General features: G+C 40.2%; 1 protein-coding gene across 4 annotated transcripts in view; it reads left to right on the top strand.

Annotated features, from left to right (window-relative positions):
* Window positions 1–26,884, top strand: part of CNTN5 (contactin 5) — a 665,146-nt gene that overhangs the window by 522,689 nt on the left and 115,573 nt on the right. For all 4 annotated transcript variants that reach the window (XM_038761846.1, XM_038761848.1, XM_038761845.1 and 1 more), the window contains 4 exons: window positions 17,685–17,866; window positions 20,895–21,031; window positions 23,805–23,934; window positions 25,605–25,755. In XM_038761846.1, the coding sequence (XP_038617774.1) occupies window positions 17,685–17,866; window positions 20,895–21,031; window positions 23,805–23,934; window positions 25,605–25,755 (600 nt within the window). The remainder of the gene's footprint in view (window positions 1–17,684; window positions 17,867–20,894; window positions 21,032–23,804; window positions 23,935–25,604; window positions 25,756–26,884) is intronic.

Genomic DNA, 26,884 nt, shown 5'->3' with positions numbered 1-26,884 from the left:
TGTTTAGTATTTGAAGTAATCGGAATGTACTATTCTGCTCTTGCCATTTGATAAGTGGTTTCAGATTCAAAGCAGACACTGTATGTATTTATGCAGTGGCTTTAGTGGATAGAGCACAGGCCTGAGAGTTAGAAAGACCTGGGTTCTAATACCGGCTCTGCCACATGTCTTCTGTGTGACCCTGGGCAAGTCACTTAACTACTGGGTGCCTCAGTTACCTCACCTATAAAATGGGGGTAAGAGTGTGAGCTTCATGTGGGACAGGGAAAGTGTCCAACCTGATTAACTTGTATCTACCCCAGTGCTTAGAACAGTGATTGGCACATAGTAAGTGCTTAAAAAATACCATAATTATTACTATGTTTGAATATTATCTATTCCTGGGCAAGCCTGTCTATAAGTAGCTTTGCATGAACAAACTACTAATGGTATATTCAGGAAGGTGTTTTACTGACCTGATGAAATAAGAAACCTCAGTTATTACCCAAGATTGAATAGTTTAAAAAAGTGGTTCAGACTCCACAGTCTGAATGTATCTTTGTGTCACAGATGATAAAAAAAAAAATCTCCTTCTCTCAGGTCCATGTAACAGACAAACTAATAGAAATACCTGAACCAAAACCAAGGTAATCTATCTTGGGTTGGTTTAACTTGGAGCATAGATTTCACTACACACCTCATGTTTTAAATATCTCTTAAATCACAGCTTTTGAACTACACTCATGAGTAAAGTGAAGCCGTAGTGTAAAACAAATTAGAGAACCAGATTTATATAGAAACAAAAGGTGTTTCCCAGGAGTCCTTTCTTAATGTTAGCTGGGTTTGCTTTAAGAGAGCCATGTGAAATATGGTTAGGAAATGCATCCTAGGAGCTGACTGACAAATCATAAGATTACTGTTGTTCATATTTCATTTTCCAGTCAATGTATCATCTTCTCTTCCTCCTTTGCTCAGATAGCTAGAGGAGAGCATCTCCACGGGGGCATCCTGAGCAATTTATTTCATTCACCTTCAGTGAAACAGCATAATTATTTAGGAAGAATGATCAGTAGTTAATGCCCTGCAAATCATCACCTCTGAAAGACAGAAACACCTATTCTGTCCTTTGAATACAAGAAAGGCCACCATAAAACTAAGATCCCAAAATAGATTACTAATAACTTCAAGGCCATTATCCATCTCTTAGCTTCCTTCCAGCCCATAATTTTACTCTTCCCATTTCAACTGGAGAATCTGAGAATTATATACCTAGGCATTAATCACTTACATTCTTAGGACCAACCACTGTGTCAAAGAGAACTTAGGCTAAGATGGTAAAAGTGAAATTGATTTGAAATAGATAATTCAGTTTACTAGTTTTAATGTACTAATCAGGGACATTTATTTCATAACATTTAGAAACAGGTCTACTAGTTTCAGAATCTTACACAATTTATCAGTGAGATCAGACAGAAATGAACAAATGAGTAAAGACCCAGAAGCAGTCTAAAGCTTGGGAAATCCTTCTTTATTTTCCTTGACAACTACCTAGTAGTTATTTTTAGCAGGTAATGATATATTTATGATGCCCAGGCTGAGTGCCCTTCAGAAAGATAATGGGAACTTATCAGTAGGAATGGTACAAAGGTACCAAAATCTGTGAATGACCTATTTCATTCATTCATTTATTCAATCGTATTTATTAAGCGCTTACTGTGTGCAGAGCACTGTACTAAGCGCTTGGGAAGTACAAGTTGGCAACATATAGAAATGGTCCCTACCCAACAGTGGGCTCACAGTCTAGAAGGGGGAGACAGAGAACAAAACAAAACATATGAACAAAATAAAATAAATAGAATATGTACAAGTAAAGTGAATAAATAAATAGATAGATAAACATATATACATATACATAAATAAATAAATAAACATATATACAGGTGCTGTGGGGAAGGGAAGGAGGTTAGATGGGCGAATGGAGAGGGGGACGAGGGGGAGAGGAAGGAAGGGGCTCAGTCTGGGAAGGCCTCCTGGAGGAGGTGAGCTCTCAGCAGGGCCTTGAAGGGAGGAAGAGAGCTAGCTTGGCGGATGTGCGGAGGGAAGGCATTCCAGGCCAGGGGGATGACGTGGGCCGGGGGTCGATGGCAGGACAGGCGAGAACAAGGCACGGTGAGGAGATTAGCGGCAGAGGAGTGGAGGGTGTGAGCTGGGCTGTAGAAGGAGAGAAGGGAGGTGAGGTAGGACGGGGCGAGGTGATGGACAGCCTTGAAGCCCAGGGTGAGGAGTTTCTGCCTGAAATGCGTAGGTTGATTGGTAGCCACTGGAGATTTTTGAGCATTTCTGGACAAAGACAGTCCAGGCAGCAGCATGAAGTATGGATTGAAGTGGGGAGAGACAGGAGGATGGGAGATCGGAGAGGAGGCTCATACAGTAGTCCAGACGGGATAGAATGAGAGCTTGAACGAGCAGGGTAGCGGTTTGGATGGAGAGGAAATGGCGGATCTTGGCAATGTGGGCGGATCTTGGCTATTTGGTAGTCAGAAATGCGTATGAGCAATTTACAAAGGAGTAGAAGGAGCAAGGCTCCAGAACTGGCTAGAGCCCCTAAAGTCATGAGGCAAGTAAGGCTGCTAGTCTCCAAAATTTCTTTCATATGAACACCATTTGCCATTCCTTTCCATTGTAGTTGGATGCATCTAGATTTCTGTTATCTCCTGGTGATTCTAATGTATAATTTCATGTGCTCCTAGTTTGTGTGAAACCAAGATTCCATTTGGCTAGCCAACAGGAAAGGGGGTTGTATCTCTAGTAATATGTCTTCCGTACTAGATTCTAGTAAAGGTGAGAGCTAAAAATCAGAAAGCAATTGGAGTGGGGCAGTATGTATCTATCAAACTAAAGTCAATTCAGTTTTCTGATAGCTTTGTGAATATATTCAGTAACTGTGGAGATAGAACTAATCCTGAGTAATTACCTGATATTTTGTACAGTCGTCATCATCAACTTTAGAAATACTGTTTGTTCCCTGGAGGCTTAATTGACCCCAGGTGCTGCGTCAAATCCAATGTTCCCCTGTAACAAAAAAGAAATCCTGTGCCATAAAGCAGCAAAAGGTTATCTAGTAGGACCACTCTGCCTGGTAATAGTGGTCCAGAAAGATTGTATTTACTATCCCTGAACCTTATCTTGCTTGTGCAGCCATTAACCCGGAGTCAGATCAGTTCTGCTGAAAAGGCCTTGGACCAGTTACTGTAATAATTATGAAATGACCTTTCCGGCTGCATCTGAAACTTGGAGGAAAAAGAAGGAGGGAAGAACCTATTCAATTTCCTGCCCTTTTGAGTTGTCTCTTATCTCTCTTTTCGATAGCTGGTGCAAATCGTCTTTTGTTACCCTCCAACAACTGCTTAATAGGGAGGGAGGACACTGTATTTTTTCTTCTTTCTGTGCTTCTTTGCAAATGCTGAGACCTCAGTTCTCAACTGGTTAAGCTGTTTGGCTACAGTTGTGTTTTTCCCGGCTTAAGCTGAGCTGTCTCACAGCATTGCTCTTCTGTTCCGTTGTAACTGTGAGAATGACAAATATTCCTCCGAGGCTTACTGTGGTATGCAGTTGGCGAGTATTCCTGAAAGAGCCCAGTCTTTAGTTACAGATTAATGATTTATTAATAGTGTTTATGTGGAACTGCCAGTCACTGAGGACTGTAGGAATTAAAAATAAATTGGAGTTGTGCAGCATTCGTCTATCAAACTAAAGTCAAATTACTTAATTGACAGAAGATCTGGGGAAAGGCATCTGTCCCTAGGCCAAGGGATCAATAGCTGTTCAGTCCACAAGGGGACAAGATGCATTATAGATCCAAGAGGGAATTGTCATTGCTGCCACTTACCGAGTGCCTTTTCACTGTTGTTACTGAGGAATCATCCTGCATTAGTTCAGGAGGGCCAGACGTGAAAGATTTCCTCTGTAAGTATCGGGCGCCTTTGGGATGAGGTTTCAAACATTTTGATGATTAGCAGCTGAGAAGGCTAGAGTCCAGACTGGAGAACTCGAATTTATGGACTCAGTCTCTTTTTAAACAAGACAGTGAGCTCTCTGGCTCCAGTTGTATGAGAGATTATCTGCAAAGCATCTCAGAGAATCTGGATAAAACTAAGTTAAAGCCTCAGAACAATCACTGTGTGACTGACTGTGCACCAATATTAATTAATAATTCCTTACTGACATACGGATTGTGAAAAGTTAAACTAAGTGGTATGTCAATTTAAATACTGATTGAGGGAAATATCTAAGCTACATCCCTCCTGGAATAAAGCTAAACTAGTATATTTGAAATATTTTCCGAAGATGTGTAGCCTCCTAATAAATTGAGAGAATATATTTGGCTTATCAGACTTCAATAAGTGGGAAATGTTTTGGCTTTACCCTACCCATTTTATTTTATCATCTGGAAAAAAGTACCACATAGCGTTCCGTTATATTTGATACAGTTTAGCAGCAATAGAATTAATTGCCAGAATAACAGTGATCTTTAAGAGATTATGAAGTTTTATTACTCATGAGAATAACTTTTACTTTATAAACAGAACAAATTTTAGAGGGCTTTTCCTAAAATTGAGGTGTGCTGAAAATGTCAGAGGAAGATTTTTCATCCAGCTAGAGTTAGTCTTGCTGGTAATTCCTCAGCAAACTTCATTTTCAAAGGATTTAGGACTCATCCAAAGAAGAATGATTCTAGCCTGTAATCGATGGGTAAAGTTAAGGGTAAACAAGTTCACACATCACTTCTCTCATTTTTTGTAGTTAGACTGTTCAGATGGTATCATCTCATTTTTATAGTTTTAATACACTAGATTTGTAAACTGAATTTGTGATTTATTTTAAACCTGGTAAGAAAGGACACAATCTACTTAAATATTGTAATGGCAGCCTCTTTTTGTGCTTCATTCCTATTTGCTTTAGAGGCAAGATTAGAGTAGATCAATAAATGAATGACTGAATAAACAAGTTCACCATGCTAGAGAAAAAGGAAGATCAGAGGAACTGAAAAAAGTACAGAAGAGGTAGAGAGAGAAATTAAGCTTCTCATAAGCAATGATCATGTTTACCAAGTCTATCGTAGTGGATTCTCCCATGTGCTTAGTTCAGTGCTCTGCACACAGTGAGCACTCAATAGATTGCCTTTAAAGGTATTTTATTGCTTTCATTTGCTGTCATATTTCTCCACACCCAATTATTCTAGTATTAGTTACCCATCAGAGCTCACCTTCTGCAAAGTTGAGAGGGGCCAAGACTGGACTGGAGCAGAATAGGGGAGAGCGGACAGGTAGGAGTAATGAAATTCATTCCTACATTCATTCAGTTGTATTTATTGTGCGCTTACTGTGTGCAAAGTACTGTACTGAGCACTTAGGAGAGTACAATATAACAATAAACAGACATTTCCCTGCCCGCAACAATTAAGCAAGAAGAGTAGAGACAGGATCGTGGCTTGGGGATTGTCCCAACCTTCTCTCCTACCTTCTCTACTTCCTGCTCTCCTCCCATCACGCTCCAGTCCAAACCCAGCAACCCCAACTTTGGAGTCCCGAAAGATGGGGACTGCCAGGCCTGAAAGGGATGGGGCGAGGAAAGTCACAACAACAAGGTCCCAGTGTGATACAGCAGAGTTGGAGTTGCAAAAAGAACAAATAAATACATAAATAAATAAAAGAAGAGCTGTGGAAAAGAAGGGGTCAGACAGTGGGTGCAAGGCTGGGGGGTGGCCAGAAAGCTGCAAAATCCAAGGGAACAGGGATTAGATTGAGCTAGGGAGGAGGGTACAGGGGTAATTCTTAGGCAAATTCCCCAAAATGGAGGCATCAAGCCTCAGTTACTTTTACTGGAAGTGATTTCTGCAAGACTGATGTGGAACCCTCAGATATAAGATAACCCATTGAAACCTGAGGCTTCAGAATGTGAAATTAATTTAACAAAACCCAACATAGTCTCTGCCTCATACTCTCCCTCTGCCTTTGAGGGTGTCCTGTATGTGTCTGGGGTTTTGAAACCAGAATCCTGCTCCCTGTTATACCTTAAATAGGTGTGAATGAGAGAGGAAGGTTGTGGGGTGGGGGGCTTGTATTTTTTTTAGTTGTTTGCCTGTTTGAAATACTTGGTCTGTGAAACCCAGAGGCCCCCGCAGAAAGGGAGAAGAACTCTGCTTTTCTCAACGTGGAAAAGAGAAGCAGTATGGAATAGTGGAAAGAGCACAGGCCTGGAAATCCGAAGACCTGGGTTCTAATCCCTCCTGCACCATATGTCTGCTGTGTGTCCTTGGGCAAATTGCTTACCTTCTCTGTGCCTCAGTTGCCTCATCTGTATAATGGAAATTAAGACTGTGAGCCTCATATGGGACAGGGACTGTGTTCAAACTGATTAGGTTGCATCTACCCCAGTGCTTAGTACAATGCCTGGCCCATAGTAAGCACTTACATGCCATTAAAAAAAAATTACCCATATCCCATCTGTCCCAGCAGCCCATACTCACAATCACACCCACATACCTGTTTTTCGCATCCTTCTTACCTCTTCTTTCCCCATACTCCCCACTTTTTGTTTCCTCACCAGTACTTAAGTGGCCAGGCTTTTAAAAAAACAAATTACCACAGAAAAAGAATTCCTTTGAGACAACTTTCGTTTTACCACTTGCAGTTCTTTTAAAATGTTAATTCTAAATTGACTTCATTTTTTGGTACTGAAAATAGCGTACTGTGTTTTGGGAGCAATGTGGTCATAGTAAAAGCATTCATCTTGAACAGTCCAGCCATGGCAGGAAGTGGAGGTTGGTTTGTGGCAGTCATTAGCATTGTCTTAGAAGGCAGAGGGGGGAGAAATGGCAGGAGAGAAGAGGGGATAAGGGAAGGGAGGCTGGGAAACTTGGAGAAATATGAAGAAGAATGGAAAAGACTAGGAGATGGGTAGGAGCCGTAAGGAAGGGAAATGGGGGAGAGGTGAGGGAATCTAGAAAGTTTATAAATGTTTCATAAGTCTCATCTTGTATTCTATATATAGGCCATCCTTAAGCTCAGTGTGGTCTGAATTGAGCTCAGTATACCTCTACATCTCCTAGGATGGCTGAATGATTTAGTACCTAGTTAAATGATAATTTTTACTAAGGCAAAACATTAAAATATGCTTGTAGAAGACACCCATCAAGTGTCAGCTGCCTGATCCTTTTTGAAATAAGTAGCGAGGTACTCTCACATACAATGAATCGTTCGAAGGATAATTCTTCTGATTTTCAAAGTCCTGATTAGGCTACAGTAAAAACATGTTACAAATGATCCATCAGCCTCACTCATTATCAATCATCCTTCAGCTCCACTGATGTACTGTTGTGAACTAGTGAATGGGGTCCAGATAACTAGTATACCGGGTCCACTAAGTGCCAAATCGATGTAATATATCCAGAGCACTGTATAAGCACTTGGGAGAGTCCCATAGAGTTCAGGAGGAAAATAGAGTTCATGCTAAATATGTAAATACTGCTGCTAATAATAATGACAAAGTGCATATTCAACATAGACCATTTAATTTTTGAGGAGAAACTCTCTTATCTTCCCCTCCATCTCAGGGGTAGTATCCCAGTAACCACACAAATGCATGAAACCCTTCTCTTCATCCACCTCCTACACCAGTAGATCAATAAATCTAGAATTTCATAGATCTTGATCTCATCCTGGCTCTTCTCCATTCAGGTAACTTGGATTCCATGGATAAGAAGTGAACTTCCCACTCTGTGCTCTATTACAGTATCTTTCTCTGGCAACTTGACTGCTCTGATGACAGGGGCCTCATAAAGAGTAAAATATTTAAAATCACTGGAAAGAAACAGTCTTCTTTATTGCATCTTGAGTAACCAGTTTCAATAAATGTATCATGCAGGGAACATTAATAGCTTTTGCTTGCCCTAGCATTTTACGTTCTTGCAATTCAAATAATTCTAATCATTGCACCAAAATTCCAGCTGCAACAAATCTTACCAGTAAAGTTGAAACACTGCAGCCTCACACTCTTCAGCAATATAATGCAAATCCAATGCTACATTCTTTTGATGCAACATTATGAAATACATTTGCATCTATAGTATAAAAGGGAATGATCCTTGAGCCGCCTGCTAATTCATGCGGCATTATCTCTAGCCATATTTTATTTTATAACAGTTTGTCTCTCATACGGCAACAGCATAAGGATTGAACTTGTAATATCATTTGGGATCCATTTATATCTGCTTTCCGGGGCAGCCACGTGTAGAGTTTGGTGATTCAAGGGTGCCACCGAAGTTGTGTTCTACCAAGAAATTTGCCAACTGACTGTGGTAATGAATTGTTAAGCCTCAACAGTTTCATTGGTAGGGATTGGGAATCATTAGGTATTGTTTTCTGTATGTCCCCCATCTTCTGTCCTTGTGCAGACCATGAATTCTTCCGTGGACTCACGACTAATTTTCACACCAGCCAAACCATCCTGTCTGTGGCCAGACAAAAACAAAGCTATCAATCAACCATATTTATTGAGGGCTTACTATGTGAAGAACACTGTACTAAACACTTGGTAGAGTACAGTACAACAGAATAACCAGACATGTTCCTTGCCCATAACAAGCTTACAATCTAGAGGCGGAGACAGTTAGATGCATTTGATGCTGTTTTCTCCTTCTAGAGAAAGAGCAGGCACCAATACTGCTGATGAGAAGGACCCCTCCAAAACACTCCATCTCTTTTTATCCCACTGGTTAATATTTCAGCAACCCATAGCATCTGGGTCAATTATTATTTCCATGACTAATTAAATGGTTTGAGAGTTGGTTGAAGAAGTATATAGAATCCTGGTACCCTAAGTAGATTTGCCATCCTTACTTTATGACACGTACCAAGCACTTACTCTATGCTAAGCACTTGGGTGGATTCAAGTTATGAAATCCGGCCCAGTCTATGTCCCACACAGAGTTCACATTTTATCGTATCTCCATTTTGCTAATTAGGATTCTGAGGTCCAGAGAGGTTTTATAATGTGCCCAAGGTCACACAGTAAGCTGTTGGCAGAGTTGGAACTTTCACTCTTGTCTCTTGATTTTTAAGTCATGTGCTCTTTCCCCTGGACCATGCTGCTCTCCATTTCTTTCTGAAATACTAATCTCCAAGGTATATTCTGTTCTCTCAAAAACCTCCCCCAAAACCTGCTCATTCCATCTTCTATAACTCAACCTTTTTTATCAGATAATGCCTTGGGAGAATAAAATGTAATAGAGTTTGTAGGCATGAGAAGCAGCATGGCTCAGTGGAAAGAGCACGGGCTTGGGAGTCAAGAGGTCATGGGTTCAAATCCCGGCTCTGCCACTTGTCTGCTGTGTGACTTTGGGCAAGTCACTTAACTTCTCTGTGCCTCAGTTACCTCATCTGTAAAATGGGGATTAAGGCTGTGAGCCCCACGTGGGACAACCTGATCACCTTGTATCCTCCCCAGCACTTAGAACAGTGCTTTGCACGTAGTAAGCGCTTAACAAATGCCATTATTATTATTATAATCTCTGAACACAAGGAGCTTATGGTCTAAAAGGAAGTGAGACATTAAAATAAGTTACATGGGGAAAATGGCAGAGTATAAGGATAATAATAATAATAATGTTGGTATTTGTTAAGTGCTTAGTAAGTGCCAAGCACTGTTCTAAGCGCTGGGATAGATACAAGGTAATCATGTTGTCCCTCGTGGCGCTCACAGTCTTCATCCCCATTTTCAGATGAGGCAACTGAGGCACAGAGAAGTTAAGTGACTTGCCCAAGGTCACATAGCTGACAAGTGGCAGAGCTGGGATTAGAACCCACGACCTTTGACTGCCAAGCCTGGGCTCTTTCCACTAACCCACGCTCCTTCTTAAGTGCTGTGAGACTGGAGGTGGGGTGGATATCAAGTGCTTAAGTGATTTGGATCCAGGTGAATAGCTAATGCAGAAGAGAGGGCAGATAGGCCTAGTCAGAGAAGGACTGTAGGAGGAGATGCGAATTTAGTAGGGCTTTGAAGGTGGGGAAACTGGTGGTCAGGTTGTTATGAATGGGGAGGGATTTCCAGGTTGATTGACTAATTGAATGAGCATAAAGCATCAGTGATTATTATTTTTCAACTTTATCATTCTTCACTGTAGTTACAGGTCTTGAAGTAACAGAGTCTCTCTTTTCTACATCTGATTTTATGCGTTAAACAGGAGGTAACATCTTGCCGAAACTATTGCCTAAATTTGTGAACCATTTTATTATTATTTTACAACCTAACTGATACGCTTAGTGAAGGCAGCTGGATCAGTGTTGCCATACCCTGGTCCCATCAGAAGGCTGACTAAAAACCTGGTGAGCAGCAAAGAAGATTTGAAATTTAGAACAACAGGATTCATGCCCACACTCACAGACACCAACACACACCTTTTAACTTTCTCTTACATTTTTCTTTCCGTGACTTGGTAATTGTATGTTTCTGCCAGATCCTGACATCTGCTACTGAAAACAACTTGCCAGTCAGAATAGGAAGTTCCTGTAGTGATACAAGTTTTCAAAAATTCGAACAGTCGATAGGCTCAGATGTGCCCTTCTTCAATAATCTTTAGTATCCGTGTGGTCCCTAAATGACAAAAGCTGAACAGTGGACTGACTTTTTTCCCCTCCCCTAAATTGCATTTGAAATGCAGGCAGTATGTGCAATCAGTGTTAAGGACACCTAACCTGCCTTTGAGTTTCCCCAGCTGTATTTCCAAGTCCCTCTGACACCATCCGAAGCCGTAATAATTCTTAATAGACTAATTTTGCCCTTTAGATTTTTTTTTTGCTTTAAGCTTTAACTGAAAGTAATGGGCAATAATCCTAGCTTTAAATGGAAAAAGGTTGTGAAGAAAGCCTACAGTCCTTTCACTCATTTTTTAAAACCCCAAAGAATGACTAACCCCTGCACTAATAAATCCTTTCTTTTCTCTTCTGCCCTTTTCATCTTTCTTTTTTTCCCCCCCAACAAAATGAAGAACTGTGAGGCAAATGAACACTGGTCCTTGAATTTGTCCGAAGATCAGAAAGTTGTGAGGCCTATTACGTTTGTATATTTTGTCTTCATCGTCAGTATTTGTTGAACACCTTTAGTGGACAAAGCACTCTAGTAGGCTCTTGGCACCATATAATAAAAGTAGAAGAAATGGCCCCTGCTCTTGAGAAGCTTAGTATGGCCCTTCCTGTGGGGTTTTAGGTCTTTGATTCTTACTTTCACTTATTTCTAATTTCCTTACCCGACTCTGTGCCAAGTAAAGTCCCTGCCTCCACACGCTTCCTCCCAAACACCACTACAACCATCTCTACCTGCTCCTTGTGCGAGAAGGAAAAAGGGGGAAAGGGAGAGGGAAGCAGCAGCGTAGCTTAGAGAAGTGAGCTTGGGCCTGGGAATCCGAAGGATCTGAGTTCTTATCCCAGCTTCGCCACTTGTCTGCTCTATGACCTTAGGCATGTCGCTTAACTCCTCTGTGCCTCAGTTGCTTCATCTGTTACATGGAGATTAAGACTGTGAGCCCAATGTGGGAAAGGGACTGCGTCCAAACCTGAGTAACTTATATCTACCTCAGCACTTAGTACAGTGCCTGGCATTTAGTAAGCGTGTAACAAATACCGTAAAAAAAGGGAAAAGGAGAGATGAGAGAAAACCAGTTAATCAGTGGTATTTGAGTGCTTACTCTGTGCAGAGCATTCATTCATTCATTCAATCGTATTTATTGAGCGCTTACTGTGTGCAGAGCACTGTACTAAGCGCTTGGGAAGTACAAGTTGGCAACATATAGAGACGGTCCCTACCCAACAGTGGGCTCACAGTCTAGAAGGGGGAGACAGACGACAAAACAACACATGTTAGAGCACTGTACTTAACACTTAGGAGAGTATGGTAAAGTAGGTAAACATGATCCTTGCCCTCAGGTTGGAAGGTGAAAAGCAAAAGAGGCACCCAGTGGGATTGTGGAGGAAGGAAGCATGTGGGAAGGGTGATGGAAAGAGAGCAGAAGAGTAGGGGGAAGCCTCTTCCTCCTCCTGGATATTATACTACCACCCCAACTTTCCTCCCTGATGCCAATCTGAATGTTCCCCCTTCTCTTCAACTGAAAACAGGACATGGGACTTACCTGAGGCAAGACATCTGGGCACTTCTAGAAATTATTTACCAGTGTTGGAAGGATAAAAGACATTAAGGAATGGAGCAAGCTTTGTGTGTCAGTCAAGTCACCTTGCACCCTGAATACATTTTTTGAGCTCTAAGTTGATGCCGGCCTGTGAATTTCAAAGTGTTCTGCGGTATTGAAACCATCTGCTTCAGCAATTCAATTTTTATATTAGAAAGTAAATCCCAAACTGAGTCAACAAAAAATTAAATCATAGTGGAGCACTTGGCAATCACTTGGATGCATTTAATAATATAATTGGGCTTTAACTGGTATGGAAAAATGCTTTGGTGGCCCTTTCTTCGATATAATAACTTTTAGCCTAATCATATTATTTGTGGGTTTTGTAACTTGGTTCATTTATCGCCAAAAAAATACAATTTCCAATTCGTCCTTTATCTGTGTTTCTTTCTAGCATTCCTATTGCTGTAAGGTTGAAGCCAGTCCGAGCCACCCACAGCTGAATTCACATTTGCTCTGGGAAGCAGTATGTGCAGTGGCAAATCATTTGTGTGTTTAGGGGTATATTACACTCAACTTTTTTTCTGTCGGGGCATGTAGCAGGGAAGCAGTGTGGCCTAGTGGGGGACATTAAAAAACCATGGTTCTGGGAGTCAGTGAACCTCAATTTTAACCCCAGCTCTACCTCTTGTCTGCTGTGTGATCTTGGGCAAGTCATTTGATTTCTCAGTGCCTCAGTTTCCTCATGGGGATTAAATTCTACTCCCTCCTAGATTGTGAGCCCCATATAGGACAGGACTGTGTCCAACCTGATACGTTTACATCTACCCCAGAGTTCAGAGTTTACCTATGTAAAAGCTATTTGCGCAGATATCTTTGTGGTGCATTAGAGAGAGAACTTCCACTGCGGCAAACAGAACTGGAATAGAGGAAGCTGTTATTTGATGGATTTTTTTAATCAAATGAGATTTTAGAAGGGTCATTTTTAGTGCCCAGTGTATAGGGCTTAAAAGATACTATAATGATAACATTATTCTCCAGCCTTCAGTCCTCCTTGCAGCTCATAATAGCTGGCCCAATGTAAGAGCCTGTATTCTCCAATTCTCCAGTTAATTGACAACTGAGTATTTTAGGGTAGGTTTGTGTATGATTGATCTTTTATTAATAATAGTGATAATTGTGGTATTTGTTATACACTTACTATGTGCCAAGTACTGTCCTAAGTGCTGGGGTGGATAAAAGCAAATCGGGTTGGACACAGTCCCTGTCCCACGTGGGCCTCACAGTCTCAGTCCCCATTTTATAGATGAGGTCACTGAGACCCAGAGAAGTGAAGTGACTTGCACAAGATCACACAGCAGACATAATAGTAATGATGGCATTTGTTAAGCACTTACTATGTGTGATGCACTGTTCTAAGCACTGGGGTGATATAAGGTGATCAGGTTGTCCCACGTGGGGCTCACAGTCTTCATCCCCATTTTCCAGAAGAGGGGATTGAGGCACAGAGAAGTGAAGTGACTTGCCCAAAGTCACACAGCTGACATGTGGCGGAGCCAGGATTAGAACCCAGATCCTCTGACTCTCAGATCTGTACTCTATCCACTCTGCTAACATAACATAATTGTGGTATTTGTTAAGCACTTACTATGTAATTACATATGTGATTTTCAGTGATATACTCTCCCACCACAAGCATAAAGGGGAAAGGTCTGAGTGGAGAAGGGGGCAATTGTTATATTTGTGATTCCTATGTAAAAAGTATTTGTGCAGATATCTTTGTGGTGCCTTAGAGAGAGAACTTCCACTGCGGCAAACAGAACTGGAATAGAGGAGGCTGTTATTTGATGGATTTTTTTAATCAAATGAAATTTTAGAAGGGTCATTTTTAGTTATTCAATTGAACCTATTCCATTCAGGACCTGTGTGGCATTGTGGACAGCCATCCTGTTGTTTGGCAAATTCCTCCAAGATCTGCTGCCATTTGGCCATCATATCTTGCTCATTGAACACTATGCCAAGTCTTTTAAGCTTTGCTTTAACTGGGGGAATTTGATCAGAGAAGGTTTCCCAGAAGTTTAGCAAGACACCATTTAGGGATCTACAGACCTGCCACTCGACCCTTATTAATGAGCATTATTATTATAAGTTTTTATCGTCTTTCATAGCTATCCTCCTACTCTCCTTCCTTAACTAAATTTTGACTAGCCTTATTTGAATATGACTTATAACTGCCCCAGTCATTTTCCTTTATTTTTCTCCCAATGTTCCTGGGCTATAAGTCTGCCCTCACTCATTCTTGGGAAATTTGCATCCAAACACCTCTGTAGCACATCAGATCCATTTCTTCACAAATTATTCCTGCTCCAGCCCATCTGGCTCTTGAGCTGGATATTTTCTAAAAGTTAAAATGTACAAGTAGGAGTGATATCTATTCATCTTCACTTTTAATGTGGAAAATCTTGTCTCCCTAAAAAGTGCATATTAAGTAGATCATTATCACTCACATTAGCAGGAATTTGTTTCTCTTTGAATATGGACTATAAATTACTTTTTAAAAGTGCACTCAAAGAATGGGGTGGCTCTATTATGACTGGGTTTTATGAGTTCTCTAAGAAAAAATTACAAAACTTTCTTCATTGAGTTTCTATCAAAGATATGTAATGTTTCTCCCTCTTTTAAGCCAAATCACAAAGAAGCAGTATCCATATATATTTTCACATCCAGTGTAAAACTCATATGTCACTTATGATGTTTGCAAGAAAGATAGGAAACTCCATTAGCCAGGAATACAATTTGTCTCTGAATAGAAATTTGCAATTGGGGAACAATTTCCTTTGATATCATTATATCTTCCAACTAAGTGTGCTCTCTACCTTGACAGATTCCTGAAGCTAACTCATCATATTAACAAAAATGATTTTTGAAGGCATCTCTTAATGACAGAAACATGGCCAAAGTTCATCTAGCACTTTTTACAACTCTGTTCAGTGGAACTATTCATGCTAACATTAATGCAGCATTTAACGAAAATGCCTATGGCAGATTTTCCAACAATTATACACAATTCTTCACTGATGTTTTAGCAGTGCTAACTTCTTTGAAATCCACTATTAGCTAAAAAAAAAAAGCCATCTTTCTTTCCTGTTCTTTTCCTTCAGATATTTGATAAGTTAACTGTACAATTATAAAATGATAGATTCAACATTATCTAAGATTGGATGAACATGAAATCACCATCTCTCTTCAACTTTTAAACAATATCACAAAACTGGCCCAGATTACTCTTAGGGGTTTATCAACCTTTGAGGAAAAGCTGATCCTTTTCAAAGAAGAGTTTCTCCTGAACATTTCTGGAGAGTTTGCAGTCTCTTCTACACTAACTTTGGGATCTTATATTCAGAAACACCATCAACCCAAATGACTAAGGAATTAAAAGAAAAGTTAATGGTGTTTTTAGTTTATGGATGAACTTTAAGAAAGAGTATTTTCTCCAGTTCCCGACTTGGGTTTGGTACAAGCTCAGCCAGTATGAACATATGAATCATATGTGTGTTTTTGTTTTTGCTTTTGGCTGTTTTTTTTTGGTGCGCTCCCTCCACATATCCACCAAGCTAGCTCTCTTCCTCCCTTCAAAGCCCTACTGAGAGCTCACCTCCTCCAGGAGGCCTTCCCACACTGAGCCCCCTTTTCCGTCTCGCCCTCCCCATCCCCCCCACCCTACCTCCTTCCCCTCCCCACAGCACCTGCATATATGTTTGTACAGATTTATTACTCTATTTTACTTGTACATATTTACTATTCTACTTATTTTGTTAATGATGTGCATTTAGAGAAGCAGCATGAAAGAGCACGGGCTTTGGAGTCAGAGGTCACAGGTTCAAATCCCAGCTCCACCAATTATCAGCTGTGTGACTTTGGGCAAGTCACTTAACTTCTCTGGACCTCAGTTCCCTCATCTCTAAAATGGGGATGAAGACTGTGAGCCCCCCGTGGGACAACCTGGTCACCTTGTAACCTCCCCAGTGCTTAGAACAGTGCTTTCCACATAGTAAGCGCTTAATAAATGCCATTATCATTATTATTATTTAGCTTTAATTCTGTTTGTTCTGACAACTTGACGCCTGCCTGTACACATGTTTTGTTTTGTTGTCTGTCTCCCCCTTTTAGACTGTGAGCCCGTTGTTGGGTACGGACCATCTCTAAATGTTGCCAACTTGTACTTCCCGAGCGCTTAGTATGGTGCTCTGCATACAGTAAGCGCTCAATAAATATGATTGAGTGAATGAATGAATGTTGTCATCACCACCTGCGCAACACAATTAGCGATTTTAATGGTATTTGTAAAGTGCTTACTATGTGCCAAGCACTGTACTGAGCACTGGGATAGATACAAGTTAATCAGGTTGGTTAGAGTCCCTGTCCCACATTGGGCTTCCAGTCTTAATCACCATTTTACAGACAAAGTAACTGAGGCACAGAGAAGTTAAGTGATTTGCCTAAGGTCATGGAGCAGACAAGTGGCAGAGCCATGATTAGAAGCCTGGTACTTGTAACTCCCAGGCCTGTGCTCTATCCACTAGGCATTGCTCCTTTTCTTCACTGCTGCTCACTTCACTCTTCACGCTGCTTCATTTCTCTTCATGGAATCGGAGAGTTGGAGGGAATCTCAAAAAATAATCGTCTTTTGGGTCCTGAAGGCCCAAGCTGTCCATGCCCAGAGAGGGGAATTCCAGAATCTCTCTTGGTAGCAAGTTTTCAAATTTTATCATCTTTATAGTCAAGACGTTCTCTCTAGATAGATGAATAGTTTCTATCTACAATCTAAGTCCACTTTAATAATAATAATGATGGCATTTGTTAAGTGCCTACTATGTACAAAGCACTGTTCTAAGCGCTGGGGAGGATACAAGGTGATCAGGTTGTCCTAAGGGGTGCTCACAGTCTTCATCCCCATTTTACAGATGAGGTAACTGAGGCTCAAAGAATTTAAGTGACTTGTCCAAAGTCACACAGCTGACAGTTGGCAGAGCCAGGATTTGAACCCATGACCTCTGACTCCCAAGCCCATGCTCTTTCCACTGAGCCACGCTGCTGCTCCTCTTTTTTTACTTCTACATGGATATAAAGCACACCCCTCCTCCCCTCATTAAAGATTAAAAAGAATTTATAAAATATTATGGATGATTTGTCTTGAGCCGTGATGAACGCTTCTTGAATCAAAATAGGTAAAAATGTTCAACATACAAGTCAGTAGGCAAATAGACAAAATCATGTCCTGAAATGCACCTATTGATAAGTAACCATTTTTGCAAAAGGCGGGGGAAGAGAATTTCCTTTTGCAGTATTGCCACTTAATATACATTCTGCATGGCAAGCGAAGTGTACCAACCAACTCTCAAACCTTAATTGGGATTACATTTTATTGTCACTTGGCCTATTAAGTACTTAAGTTACCAGATAACAGAATCTATGCTTCTAATAGAGGAAGAGTTTTAACCAGAGTTTTGCTAATTGTTTCCAGCCCGGTTCCAACAATCTCGTGGGTGAAAGTTAATGGCTATATTCCTAGCAAAGCACGACTGAGAAAGGCCCAGGGTGTGTTGGAGATACCGAATGTGCAATTGGATGATGCAGGAATGTATGAATGCAGAGCTGAAAACTCTCGAGGAAGAAACTCCTTCCGCGGACAACTGCAAGTATTCAGTAAGTATATTTCTGAATGTTAATAAGCATAAAAGCGAATGTAAGAGCCTGATCTTGATTTGTTGGACTATTTTTGTGACACCTTTTATTCAATAGTAAAATAGTGATGGAATCGGGCCCACATAAGACAGCATGGCATAATGGATAGAGCACAGGCCTGGGATTCGAAAGGTCATGGGTTCTAATCCCAGCTCCGCCACTTGTCTGCTGTGTGACTTTGGGCAAGTCACTTCACTTCTCTGGGCCTGTTACCCCGACTGTAAAATGGGGATTGAGACTCCCCATGTGGGACTGGGACTGTGTACTACCCGATTTGGTTGTATCCACCCCAGTGCTTAGTACAGTTTCTGGCACACAGTAAGCACATCATAGCAAAAACCTCAATTATTATTATCAATAATAATAAGACTAGTTAAAGCTTCATCAAAATCCTGCATATTGAACATGTTATGATTTATTTAGAGTTTAGAGCACAATATTATTAATAATAATAATAATTGTGGTATATGGTAAGTACTTACTATGTACTACGTACTTAGTAGAGTAGGCACTCTACTAAGCACTGGGATAGGTACAAGATAATCAGTTTGGATGCAGTCTTAATCCCCATTTTCTAAATGAGGAAATTTAGGCACAGAGATGTTAAATGGCTTGCCCAAGGTCACACAGCGGACAAGTGAGAAGTATGAGCAGCAAGGCTCAGTGGAAAGAGCATGGGCTTTGGAGTCAGAGGTCGTGGGCTCAAATCCCGGCTCTGCCAATTGTCAGCTGTGTGACTTTGGGCAAGTCACTTAACTTCTCTGGGCCTCAGTTACCTCATCTGTAAAATGGGGATGAAGACTGTGAGCCCCCCGTGGGACAACCTGATCACCTTGTAACCTCCCCAATTGGCAGAGCCGGGATTCGAACCCCTGAACTCTGACTCCAAAGCCAATGCAATGGAAACACTGAGCCACGCTGCTTTCCCAATGCATGCCTCTGAGTTCTGCTACCAACACACTACATTATCTGTGAGCCCGAAGTAGACACCAACTCGAAAAGGCTACCTTGTCTTGGGAGGCTGATAAAGTGTCCCTTCAAGTTTCAGTGAAATAGTTGATGTGATCGAGCCCCTAAATGGCTGTGAGACTGGACTTCCTCAAAATATTACATCTGACTTTTAAAGCAGGTGTAGCAGTCTCTCCTCTATGTCATGTTTAAAATCAAATGACAGGAAAGCAACACAAACAAATGCGCTCCTGGAATGTGATAAATCCAACAGCTTAACACCTCACCTTCCCTAGGCAGGTCACATGAGGGGGATGGGCACCCAAATGCCTGCTCTACCGTAAAGGGGTAAAGAGAAATCACTTGAGGGAACAATGAAGACAAAGCTCAGAAACTGAGGCATTGCATTGGAGAGTTGAGCGAAACAGCAGACAACTGAGAGACATCTGCAGACCAATCAGCCTGTGTAGAAATCAGTGATGGAGTGATTTTAGAGGCTCTGAGAAAAACCCAGCACCAAGAGTCAGCAGGGAGCCAGCAAAGGATAGCCTCAATCAATTAGCAGCATTTTCTGAGTGCCTCATCTATGCAAATCACCGCACTAAGAACCTGAATATTTTACGCGCACATTATGTGGCCGGAGATTGTCAGTTGGGCATCAGTATTTTTCAGTTGCCTTTGGACGGCAGTTATATAAAACCCCTTCACCAGTGGCATTCATTATCTTTCAACCCTGAAAGACTGCTACATAATCTGCATATAGTATATTGATTTATCATTACTCAGAGTAGAGTAAAAAGGTCTTTAACACTTATCAACTGGAAACTGTGACAGTCAGTGACAAGAGATAAGCAAGTGTTTCTTTGTCCACATCTTAGTGCTTTGAAAACGTAACCCCTAAACTGAACTCGTGTTCATGTACATTATATAAATAGTAACCATGCCATGGTACAGCTGCTGAGCCTTTGTTACTAAGTTTAAAGACGTGTGGGTCCCAGTGACCAAAATCTTTCAGTGATAATTTGTCGAAAACAAAGTCAATGGTAGCATTTCTTATTTAAATTTGGTCCAACTCAGATTCTTAATTCTTTAGAGTGTTTATTGATTCCCTATTCTACAGATCAGATTTTTTCTATATTTTGACTCTGTATTATGGTTATTACATTCAGAGTTACATGGAGCTCAAGAGTATTGCCTTTGGCCTTTGCTTTTAAAAGAAAACATATAGATGTGGGAATATGCAAAGCCCTGAATTTGGAGAAGCGCTTGAGTTCTAAATGTTGGCACTTTTAGCATCGTTGTCACTTTGAGCATGGCAATGGGATAGGGGTGGTTATAGACATAATTTCTTGATATTACAATTTCTGGTTGCAGCCCCTAAAAATCTTGAAGCTATGACTAGAAACTCCATAGCAGAATATATGGCAAGCTTTTGCATAAATTAAGTACAAACATGTCTGTGAGGAGTTTTTTTGTCTGACCACAGTTGTTATTCTTTAAGCCAAGGCACCAAGAAGCATAGAGCCAAGTGTTCCTAAAATAGGATAACCCAACTTAATCCCATAAACTGTCACAATCAACTATATTCTTTAGTATTACATAAACAATTCTATCAGAAGTAGAATAGCTCTGGTGCCAATTTACCAGACTTCCTGTACTCTCTCCTACCATCTTTAAGTTTTGTTTCACTTCATAAGAGGTGTGATTGTGTGTGTGTCACACACACGCACCTATGAAGAATAAGCTTTACAAGAATGAATTAAAAGAAGTTTTCTGTGGGTAGGGAACTTGTCTCTCAATTTGGTTATATTGTACTCTCCCAAGCACTTAGTACAGTGCTCTGCACATAATAAGCACTAAGACCATAAGCTCGTTCAGGGAATGTTTCTTTTTATTGTTATATTGTACTCTTCCAAGTGCTTAGGCCAGTGTTTTGCACAGAAAAAGTGCTCAATAAATATGATTGATTGAACAAATATGATTGATGGAATGGCTTAATTAATGAAGAGTATTTAATAGCAATTAACTATGTTTCTTACAGCCTATCCCCACTGGGTAGAGAAACTTAATGATACGCATTTAGACAGTGGCAGCCCTCTACGATGGGAATGCAAAGCCATTGGAAAGCCAAGACCCACGATTCGTTGGTTGAAGAATGGACTTCCCCTCTGGCCACAGGTACTGTTGGAAATTAGCCTGCAGATTTACCGTCAAGAAATAGAAATAAGCCCATCGTGGCCATTTAACAATAGTACTTGGTAAGTGCTTCGTATGTGCCAAGCACTGTTCTCAGCAATAGGGTATCTACAAGTTATCAGGTTTTACACAGTCCCTGTCCCACCTGGGGCTCACATTTCTAATCCCCATTTTACAGATGAGGTAACTGAGGCAAAGGGAAGTGAAGTGACTTTTCCAAGGTCATATAGCAAACATGGAGCAGAGTTGGGATTAGAACCCAGGTCCTTCTTACTCCAAGACCCGTTCTCTATCCACCAAACCACACTGCTTCTCATTTAATCTGATTGATATAGTTTCTTCCCATGGGATCAGCAATCTCAAGCATATACTCTAAAATATTGGAAAAGAAAATTAGCTATAAGTATAACCACTATATTATAAACTCCTTGAGGCTGAGATTATATCTACCAACACTATTGTATTTTCTTGAGCACTTCAGTAATATAAAAAGTGCTCAAATGTCACTGATTAAATGATTGTTCCATTACATGTTATTTTAAACTTGAATTGACTCTAGTAGTGATTATTGTCTGCCCATGAGAACTCTGAGGTTTTTGCAATAAGGCAAATGTGAACTAGTTTTTTTCCCAAATTTCATCGGGAGACTTTTTAGCTATTTTCTGGAAAACAGAATATGGTAGACACTGCTTACTGTGGAATGAAAAACTGCCAAATGAATGATCTTTTAAGATTGGGATTTTCCTCTGTTCCTTTTTCACTTCTCATCTAATAACTTCATTTCTTAATCTCTAATAACTGAGATGCCAAAAGATATTGATTATTCCATTTATTAAGTATTTACTTTCTACAGAATACTGAACGAAGCACTGAGGTAGAGATGTTGAAAAAAGTTGTCTTGAAGCACTTTACATATCTGTGAGCCTAAAATGATAATCCCTCAAGAGGGACATAAAAATGTTCCCATATATTTTAGAGGGATTCACAAGATATCTGCACTAGACAGCATGTATAGGATTTAAGTTTCTCCTTAATGAACATTTTTGCTCTCCAAAAATAAGTAAATTATGCAGTTTTTCAAAAGTCACTTTTTTCCTGTGGTGGTACTGGTAATGGCATAAATGACTATTTTTCTTTACTCGGGTAGGTTTCTGCACCCTTTATGTCATCTTGTGCTTAAAACCAGTTAAGTGAATGTAGCACCGCTGACAGTTCAATATTCAAATATTCATAATATTCTAATTAGAATCATAATTAGAATTTATAATATTCAAATTAGACTCTCAGAAAGGAAACATAATAATTTGCTTTTTTGTTGTATTTACGTAGCATCTATCCCACTTATTCCCTAGTGCTTTGACAGAGGGTTGTTTTGTCACTAGTATCTACCTGCATTATTCAAACGTAGTAAATGATACAGTCTAATAATATATCATTAAAGCAATCAAAGGTGCTGATGAAAGTGACGGTAACATAGTAGCTCCAATCAGTCACAGCAATTCAAGGCTACAGAAATGTCAATACATACATACACAATGCACTCTACTTGAAGCTTGCAGCATTTGTGGCTCCTAGTAGAGAGCTTCTTTTGATCAAGGAAATATTTTCTGACCACTAAATTATATGGTGTGTTTATTCTTTAGGAAAAAGAAAAATTGGAATTAGATTGAGAGCATTAAAGTTTCACCCCTCCTGGTTTAAACCAATTTCAGTTCATACCTTGTGCATCTAAGGCATAATTCCTTCCACTTGATAGTCCTGACAATTTTATGCAAACTATATAAAGATAATAATAATAATGGCATCTGTTAAGCACTTACAATGTGCAAAGCACTGTTCTAAGCTCTGGGGGGGATACAGGTGATCAAGTTGTCCCACGTGGGGCTCACAGTTTTAATCCCCATTTTATGAGGTAACAGGCTCAGAGAAGTTGAGTTGCCCAAGGTCACACAGCAGACATGTGACAGAACTGGGATTAGAACCCATGACCCCTGACTTCCAAGCCCAGGCACTTTCCACTGAGCCACGCATATACAGCACATATGAGGGAAATTGTCATCAAAAATCTCTAAACAAAGCAAAACAGTGCCAGAGAAATAAAGGTTCAAAATGACAGTTATAGCAAATAGTTAATGAGAATTCTAATCAAGACAATATATATTGGCTACAGCCACTCAGGGATTAACCAAAAATGAATGTGCCAGGTTTCAGTTTTGAAAATGAGAGAGACCAGTTCTATTATCATTCAAATACAAGACAAATGCAAGTCCTCTGCTGACACACCTTTCTAGAAAGAATCAGGAGTAAGGCAGAAACACAAGACAGTCCCAAATAGGTGGGATCTCCAGAAATCCTAGTTCTTAACAAAATGTGACCTTGGGCAAGCCACTTAACTTCTCTGTGCCTCAGTTACCTCATCTGTAAAATGGGGGTTAAGACTGTGAGCCCCACGTGGGACAACTTGATCACCTGTATCCCCCCCAGAGCTTAGAACAGTGCTTTGCACATTGTAAGCGCTTAACAGATGCCATTATTATTATTATCTTTATATAGTTTGCATAAAATTGTCAGTGCTACTCCAGCACTTAGAACAGTGTTTGGTACATAGTAAGTGCTTAATAAATGCCATTATTATTAGTAGTAGTAGTAAGCACAGAACAAATACCATATTTTTTGTGATTTAAAAAACACTTTAGGTGCTTAGGAGGTACATCATTTGTTCACTTTGTTGACCTGCTTTTTTATTCCATTACAGAGTGGAATTGAGATGGCTAATGGTGTTTTGATGATCCATAATGTGAATCAGTCAGATGCTGGGATGTACCAGTGCTTGGCAGAAAATAAATATGGAACCATTTATGCTAATGCTGAACTCAAGATTTTAGGTAAGCCAGGCTCTTTTGCATGAATATGTACACAGTTGCTCACTTGGTCCCTAGATCCCTTGTCTAAAGAGTAGTAAGTTTCTTTAACTGAACAGCTCTTTATATATTCATTATTTTAAAAAGATGGTAGACATTTTTTCTCAGCTGATTTAGCACTTTTCATGCATAGCAAAATATCCTCCATATCATCTTTTCTTTGGAGATGTTCCTTCTTCATTTGTTGAGAAAGTTGAAATGGCCTTTTTTTAAATTGTTCTGTTCTAAGGCATTGTTTTAAGAATAGAAATTAGGTAGCACCACCCTCATCTCTTCACACTCAATCCAAGAAATTTCCATCATCTCTCTAACTCTCTCTAGAACCATTTACTTACAGCTGTGTGAGCAAGGGCACTACTAGAATCCTATTATCGTGTTGCTCACCTCATCCCTACATCACCTATGTTCTCCTCTCTGTCATTTATTTCATGTCTGAGTCCCCCTGCCTAGATTGTAAAATCCTTGAGGGTACGGGTTATGTCTACCAATTTTATTGTAATCTCCCAAGTGCTTAGAACAGTGCCCTGCACACAGTTAGCCCTCAACAAATACCATTAATTGACAGATTATTAAAAATGGGAAAACATTTAGAGTCAAATAGGGTAAGAATATAACTGTTTGACTAGTGTAGATATGGCCTAATAATACCTAATTTGGCACCCAAACAAGGAACTCGACGTACGCTATTTAAGGATGGTGAATTCCCAGGAAATGGCAAAGAAAACACTTTTCAGGATTTTCGTGTCATTCATTCATTCTTTCATTAAATCATATTTAATAAGCACTTACTGTGTGCAGAGCACTGTACTAAGCACCTGAGAAAGTAAAGTACAACAATAAACACAGTGAAATTCCCTGCCCACAAGGAGCTTACAGTCTACAGTGGGGTGGGAGAGACAGACATAAGTAAAAAAATACATAAAATTACAGATATGTACATAAATTCTTTGGGGCTGTGGGGAGAGAGAGCAAGGGGAACAAGTCCGGGCAACGCAGAAGGGAGTAGGAGATGAGGAAAAGTGGGGCTTAGTTTGGGAAGGCCTCTTGGAGGAGATGTGCCTTCAGTAAGATTTTATAGGCCACGAGAGTAATCCACAAAGCAGGAACAACACACGATTCTTCAGAATTTATATTTCTAAAAACTTCAGACTTCTGATGCCTGCTCATAAATCCCAACAGTGAATATGAAGTTTTCTTCATATGTACGAATTTAAGCATTCTAAATTAAACATGACCCATCTTTAGCTTCCTTTTCCAAGAGCAATTTTAGCTTTCTAGTCCTCTGAACATAAGGGCCAGAGTGTTCACTTGCCAGTTTCAGATTTAATCCTGTTTTTGAAATTATTTGGTTTAATAGTCTCTGCCTTTAATTTGTTTTCACAGACCCTAGCATTAGCTGATGGTTGGTATAACTAACACAATTAATAATATAGCCAGATGAAATTGTGGCTAGTAAGGTCAATTAAATTTCACTTTCTCCTTTTTCTGTTAGTTGATGGACAAGCCTTCTGTTGTATAAATGTCAAATAATTTGTATTAGAATTGTTTCTGAAAGAAAAACGGAAAATAAATGAGCTGCAGCCACTTATTGAAATGGACAGCCACCATTGTGTTTCTCTATCTCTTTCTAACAGCCTCTGCACCCACGTTTGCATTAAATCAACTGAAGCAAACAATAGTTATTACCAAAGGCCAAGAAGTCATCATAGAATGCAAGCCCCAGGCCTCTCCAAAGCCAACTATCTCTTGGAAGAAAGGAGACAAAGCAGTCAGAGAGAGCAAAAGGTTAGAAGCCTGTTCAATAACTTAATTCCTGCTTTGTGGTCTTATGGTTTCCATGTGGCGAAGAGATGCTGGTGATCTTGGAGGAGGGGGGTATAGTTTGGCTGTATAGGCTAGAGGTTTGATAGAGTGGCATCGCTAACAATTGCACTCAAGAGATGACGGTACTGTCATCATGAATTGCAAGAGGAATTTTTCTAAAGGTTTCAACAGGAATATTAATAAGCATTCTGATATTAACACTTTTCCTTCTTCACTACACATTCGCTTTACCCTGTTTTTGGAAAAAGGAAACGTTTGACATTTTAAGTGGTTTCTGAGGTGAAAAGTTTGAAGGTGATAATGGCATCACCTAGGTGAGAACATGGGGATCATCACATGAAATTATTTCAGGGGTTTTAGGGTAGTCCTACTTGATGCCATCTTGTGCAGAGTGATGCTGTGTGTCCAGTAATTTGAAATTATCACCAAAGACATTAATAGAGTCAAGATATCAGGTCATGGGGTGTATGCAATTAATCAGTGCTTCTGTTACCTCCCTTGGCTTTTTTTTCCCCAGTAAGATCTTCCCTGATCAGTGTTGGAAATCTAATTTAAACCACTGCCTATTCAATATCAAACTGTGCTAAGGTTATTCACTGAGGTAATCATGTACCTTTGAGCTGCATTGACAGTAACTCTAACCAGAGTACATAATTTTTTTCCTTTTGCATAAGGAAAAAATTATTATGATTGGTTTAACGAAGGGATTACTAAAAGCTATTGGAAATTCTTACATTGTCACTGAAATGTATGTGCTGCATTAAGGACTGTGTCCTGACCCCTTTTATTAAACCAATTGGTGGAACCCCCCCCCCCCCCCACCTGGGTCCTGTGTTTTAGGATGTCTGTTGTTACCCATAATGGGTGCAGAACACTCAGTTGGGGATAAAATGAGCAATGCAGAACCCCTGTGCTCACAGTCAACCTAGCCGACTGGTCCTGGGAGGTGGAAAGAAGAGAAAGAAGGAACATTTTACCAAGTGGAACAACCACATTAGAAATTGTCCTGATCTTCAAACACCCCTTCTCCACCCACCCATCCCCCCCATCCTCTAGACTGTAAACTCGTCATGGGCAGGGAGTATGTCTG

This window comes from Tachyglossus aculeatus, chromosome 20, assembly GCF_015852505.1.
Source record: "Tachyglossus aculeatus isolate mTacAcu1 chromosome 20, mTacAcu1.pri, whole genome shotgun sequence".
Lineage (NCBI taxonomy): Eukaryota > Metazoa > Chordata > Mammalia > Monotremata > Tachyglossidae > Tachyglossus > Tachyglossus aculeatus.
The sequence above is the reverse complement of the archived record's forward strand: the minus strand, read 5'-3'. Positions and strand labels throughout refer to the sequence as shown.